We start from the raw sequence: 6,331 nt of genomic DNA on the forward strand, positions 1-6,331 counted from the left end.
TCAATTAAAAAAATAAAAAAATCTATTAGTAAAAAGGCTGAAAATTAATGAGTTAAGCAGCCTCCACCTTAAGCTATAAAAACAGAACAGAAGAAACTGAAAGGAAATAGAAGGAATGAAGTAATAAAAATAAGATTTCCTTATTTTATTTTTACATTATTCAGAAAACTTGATAAACTTTTTGAAAGATTTCCGTGGAAGAGCAAGGGTCCAAGAAATAGCTAATTCATTCCTAAAGAAGAACAATAGATTGAAGGAGGGGGCACTTACCCTACCAGATAGTAAGACTTATAAAGCTCTTACTATACTAAATCTTCATACAGGGACATGGGCAGGGATATTGAAAATAACTAGTGGAATTGAATAGAGAGCATGGAAACAGAAACACTCTTGTGCAGGGTCCCAGATATATTGATAGAAATGGCACTGCAAAGCGTGGGAAAGCATTTAAACAAGACAGTTCTGGGACAATGGGTTGTGCATATGGAAAAAAATGAAATTGGATCGGATGCCACATGATATGCAAAAATCAATTCCATATGATTTAAAAGCAAATGTGAAAGGCAAACGTAAAACTTTGACTAAAGTTATAGAATATTTTTCTGACTTCATGATAGATTTTTAAAAATATGACACGAAAATTGCTACCATAAAAGAAAATATTGATACATTCAGCTAAATTAAAACCAAAGCCTTTCATAAAAAGATACTATAAAGAATGTGGAAATACAACTTCTAAAACTAGAGAAGACACTTGTAATCCACATCCCTTGTAAAGGATTGTTGTCCAGAATAGAAAGAACTCCAAGAAAATCAACAGGAAAATGACAGACAACCCAATAGAGAAATGAGTAGAAGACACGAGGAGGCATTTCAGAGATACACAAAAGTATGAAAAGATATACAATCTCATTAGTAATCAGGGAAATGCAGCTTACATCTAGAGTCACATATCATTTTATACACACTGGATTAAAAACAAACTAATGTTTGAAAGTGCTAAAGGTTGATGAAGATATGGAGCTAAGGAAATTTATCTAGACATGATCTAGAATGTTGAACACTTGGATTCCTTTTGACAGCTATTCCACTTTTAGGAAGGCACTCTAGGTAAACTCCTGGACAGATACACTAGAGATGATATAGAGGAGTATTTAAGCAGCACTATTCATAACAGCAAAAAAATTAGCCACAACTAAATAACCCAAATGTTCTGTGACATATATGCATAATGGAATACTGTACATTGGCGAAAATTAATAAATTGCTGTATTGTACAACAGGATGTGTGAAACTTAAAACAATAATTTTGAGTGGAAAAAAAAGTCCCAAAATATAACATTCAGTAATTTTTTTTATGGCATTAACGGGAAGAAAGAGGTTACAATAAAAGAGGAATATGCAGATAGATACAACAGTATTAATTATTAACAGTATTATTATTAACAGTATTAATTATTAACAGTATTATTAGGATTCTAGTTCTTAAGTTGAATGGTGAGTTCTCTGGGGTTCATTTCGTTATGAAGCTAAATACCTTAAATAACATTAATAATAAAAAAATATATATATACATGCCATATTTATGTTATTAAGCTTCCTAAAACAATGTACATACATGCATAATACAGTATACATATGCATACACATAAATACAACAGAATATATATATTTTATGTATATGTAATATTACATAATAAAAATTTTAAAGCACTTGCTAGAAATATTTCAGATTTTAGAAATGTGATGAAATTCTTTAAATTTCAGCTTACCATTGTGAGCTGCTAGATTTTGTGGTGGTTATTTCAGAAACTTCTAGGGTTCCTCAGCATCTTCTCATCCTGCTGAGCCATCTGCTGGAGAATCGCTTCGCATTTTCAGGACAAGTTTAATTTTTTCTTTTCTGGCTTTTAAGTTCTGCATCCAATGTGATGTCCAAGTTAAGGAAAAAAAAAAATCTGGAAACAAAAGCATCGCCATTCCTGGGGCTTCAGTCACTCTCATGTGTGGAAACCATTTTGCTACAGTGGCTTTTGATGATATTGGCATGGGGTTCCCAGGAAAACACATGCCAATAGATGTTTCTTCTTTCAGAAGGATGCATTGGCATGTGTCAGAGCCATTCCCTTCAGAGGGGAAGTGCGAGAGAGACTAGTACACGCTCAGCCTGTGTCCAGTGAAGCTACCCTGTTGCTTTTCATGGCATCCTCCTACTTCTTCACATGTGCTCATTTGTTTACCTTAGATTTAATTTTAAACTTAGTAAAGGGAAGAAAAAAGCCACTAAAAAGAGAGATTTGACATATAACACTAGTGAATAAATAGGCAAAAGAGAAAGATTCAAATTAATCACTGCTGTTCCAAAAAAGACAAAAGCTACAGGTGAGGCCCTATTCTTGTGAGTCAAGGATAGACAGGACAGGTTGGTGGCCTAGTGTTCCTGCTCTGTTTCTTCCTACTCCTATTGTTAGGGTGACACATTCTCAACCAAAAGTTCTTTCCCCTTTTGATGCATTACTAGTAACAGCCGGGAAGTGCTAGCTACTTCTCTATCTTCTGCAGACCAAAAAATGTCCAAACTGTGATAAAAATGCAGTTCTAGAAACTGAGCATCTTTGGTGGGAACTGCCTGTGAAATGACAAATGGACTCTGTAGCAGAGTCAGATTACTCAGATGAAGGCTATAAGGCAAAATTTCTTCCATGTCTTCTATCGATTTTGTTGGGAGTTAACCCATGGCCCTGATCCTGAACAAAATTAAAACTCTTGGTTTTGGAACCTTTGCAGGAACATTTGCAATGAATAAAGAAAACAGGCCTGACCTAGAAAGGCAAAAATTCTGGGTTTGAACAAACTCGTTTTAGGCTCTGCTGTGATATTTGAGCATCTAAGGTAGTAATTTCAGCCACCAAGTAGCCTGTAAGCAAAATAAAGCTTATAAAACTTGCCCCCTGTTTAGCTAACAATCTAAATTTGGAAGATAATGCCTGCAAAGCATTTTGAGTTTCTCAGAAGAAAGGCCCCATGTAAGTACAAAGTATCGTTGTGGGTTATGAAGCAGCTGTTAAGAGATTGTTAGAGTGGCCAGACAGACAAAATTGGTTTAGAGAGGGTACTGTCTAGACACATTTTTTCTTCCTGTCACTTGCAACAGGACATTTCTCTATTTGAGCTATGGGCATACTACTTAATATCACCAAGTATCTCTTTGTCGTGTAGCACCATTACCTGACATTTCTGTTTAATGTTTTACAGTTTTAATTTTAACTGTTTCAATTCACCTCAAGCACAACAATCAGAAATTGAACCGTGTCCTAGTCCCTGTTGCAAGCTGAGCTGTCTAGTGTCCTGACACCCAAGGTAGGTTTTTGGCTGACACCCGAGTCAGGTTTTTCACTATTGTTAGAATATTGTTCTCTATTGTCAGAATTCATGACAGGAGACATCCTAGCAAGAGCATCAGATTAATCCCAAGTCACTTGATCTTGGATACTGTGGAAAAATCCATTAGCTTCATGGCAGGGAACCTCAGTCAGTGCTGGACTGTGCACTCTGAATTCAGTGGGGCACCTGGGCTTTCAAGGAGATGGTAGCTTAACAAGAATGAACAGGGAATTTTACATAATATATGTCATATGTTTGGGAGTGGGGACAGTTCAGGTTGTTAGGAGGATTTTCCCTCTCAAGAGGGATGGAAACCATCATTTCTGCCTCTTCGATTGCTGCCAGCGTCGCTGTTACTTTTTCTAGCGTCACTGTTATTATTTGGTGCTATGAAGTAATCAGTGTCAAGTCAACCTGGGAAAAAGACTTGTCAGTTACAAAGACAAACTTTCTATTCCAGGTGACATGACTAGAAGGAACTTCTCAGGATGAACTCTCTGAACCTTCCTTTCCTGGGCTTTAGTGTGTGTGTGTGTTTTAAGGAATTTGCAGGAAAAATACAACTTTAAGTCTTTGAGCATTGTCATTGGATGTTGATATCTGAGGTATATCTATCATACATGGCAAATCAAGAGCAATTGTTTCTTTTTAGAGGTTCAATTTTTCTTTTTCTGTAATAGATTTTTGGGTATAAACAAAATTGCAAAATTTAGAAAGCATGATTCTATAACCTTTAAATATAACCTGGTAGTGTTTGTTGAATGAGTTCTTCCATTAATTTTAGTTCTTCGGATGAGGGATCTTGTTATTGTTTTTGGCAGTTTTCTTTGCTAAATGTATATGGCCTGCCACGTCCTTTGTGTTCAGGCATCATTATTTCTCTTGGGTGTAATTAGTAGGAAGAGTGGCTGAAATGCAGATGACTCTCTTCAGTTTTTATGCATAGAAGATGAACTCATAGAGCTCTCGTTTATCTTATACCCATTGGTTTTACATGTTGACTTTGTGATTGTTGCAAGATTATTCAGAGGAATGTGTTATTAATTGTTCATTAAATGTTACTCTGTGATTCCTTAGATCTAGGTTTTAAAAAACTGCATCTATCTCATTGTTTATGTATTTATTCATTCATCCATTCATTCTTTCAATAAATACTTATTGAATGCTATTGATTGTCAAGCACTGTGGTAGTCATTGGTGATACAACAGAGGACAAGAGTGTCTTTTCTGTATTCAATAGTTTCCACCTTTCTGGGTCAAGCTGCTATAAAATACATTATTTTACTAATATTGGGAAAGGTGTTACTACCTTTTTTGTTACTGATCTGTAATAGTAATGAATGCTCCATTGGTAATTGCAGCAGGGTGCAGACAGCATATGACTAAAGATGTTTAAAAGCCACAAAATGATTGTAGGATCTTAAGAAAGGAGAACATTCTTCTGGGAGAGAAAAAATTAGAATAAGGATATACTAAAAGAGAAATCTCATTTCTGTAAGGCTTATCTTCCTTTTATCTTCTCTACATAGTTACTGAAACTTCCTTTCTCTATAGCTGTGTTCTTAGGCTTGCTCTGTGATTTTTCAGATATTAAAATTGGCACATAGTAATAAATCTTATGTTACTTTGGGCTGAAGGGTGAGGCTGGCAGTACAAGGAGAAGGCTTTCCTCTTAGACCATGTGTAAATCAGAGTACTTCCTTACTTTCCAGTAGTATAAACAACTCAATGAGATGTTTCTGGAGAGAATATGCCACCGTTTTTATTGTCTGGTGCAGAGGACGACATCTCATGTTGGACATTTCAGGGTAGGGAGGAGAAGGAAAACTAGGCCATGGTGGGTGAGTGTGGGAGAGTTAATAAGACATGTCGACCCTAGCAGTGTCCTCCAAATCACATCGTGAGGGTAGCAGCCTTCTTGTTGGCCTAGGCTTGCTTAGATGCAGCCCTCTCTCTTCAGGATAAAAAATGTAGTAAGATGAGGTCCCTTTCATTTTTTATAGTTCTGTACATTAAAGAGGAGGAATTAACTGAAGATGTTGAGGACCAAGTAGATGTTGTCCTTGGTGAGTGGTAGTAGTCAGAGAACCATGATCCTGGAGGATGTGTATCATATTGTCGCAACTATGCCATCAATACAAACCTCTTGTGTTTGTGGGGAGGAAAGGGAACTAACGGCGGTTTTCTAATGCTTCAAAAATAAAGAAGTGCTCTTTTTAGCTATGACCAATTCCTGTCTGTAGGAGGAGGGTCAGCAAAGCCGTCAAATGGTTTTGATGATCCCTGATAGTTTTCTCCATAATCTCATTTACCCATCACTTCTCTATCCCACCTCCTCCTCAAGTTCTCTTTAATTGGAGTCCCTGGTCGATCTTTATAATTATTCCTTCATGCACAAAGAACACCCTTCCTCACCCTCTCTCCATCTCCCACACTCCCTGTTGGGCTCTCCTAGTAAAAGTTGCTGCTGGTTCAATCTCTCTGCCTGCTCATCTCTCCACCTCTGCCTGCACCTAAGCAGCTGAGTGCAGCCATCTTAACGGGTCTCACTTTACATTTACGATGTGACATCTCAAGTGGGCCCACCTGCCTGGCAGTCCTACCATATTTCCCCCGAGAATTCACTTCTGCCTGCACCTAAGCAGCTGAGTGCAGCCATCTTAACGGGTCTCACTTTACATTTACGACGTGACATCTCAAGTGGGCCCACCTGCCTGGCAGTCCTACCATATTTCCCCCGAGAATTCACTCGCCTACTCTCAAAGCTAACTATTTCACACTTTCTCCTCTCACCTCAAACCGCCAACATTTCTTTTTTCCTTTCCAATTTTTTATTTCACTGAGAGAAGAAAAAAATACAGAGATAACTTCCACATATTCCGACCACCAAATCTACCCACCTGCCTGTACCTGTGCCTGCTTTCTCTGCCTTCCCTCCTGTTGCAGC

General features: G+C 37.5%; 1 protein-coding gene across 1 annotated transcript in view; it reads left to right on the forward strand.

Annotated features, from left to right (window-relative positions):
* Positions 1–5,250: 5,250 nt before the first annotated feature.
* Positions 5,251–6,331, forward strand: part of LOC103581132 (uncharacterized protein C14orf37-like) — a gene marked incomplete at its 3' end in the record, with an annotated part of 5,910 nt that continues 4,829 nt past the window's right edge. Inside the window, exons 1-2 of the mRNA XM_008563036.1 lie at positions 5,251–5,284; positions 5,388–5,450. Of these exons, the coding sequence (XP_008561258.1) occupies positions 5,251–5,284; positions 5,388–5,450 (97 nt within the window). The remainder of the gene's footprint in view (positions 5,285–5,387; positions 5,451–6,331) is intronic.

This window comes from Galeopterus variegatus, unplaced genomic scaffold, assembly GCF_000696425.1.
Source record: "Galeopterus variegatus unplaced genomic scaffold, G_variegatus-3.0.2 Scaffold12417, whole genome shotgun sequence".
Lineage (NCBI taxonomy): Eukaryota > Metazoa > Chordata > Mammalia > Dermoptera > Cynocephalidae > Galeopterus > Galeopterus variegatus.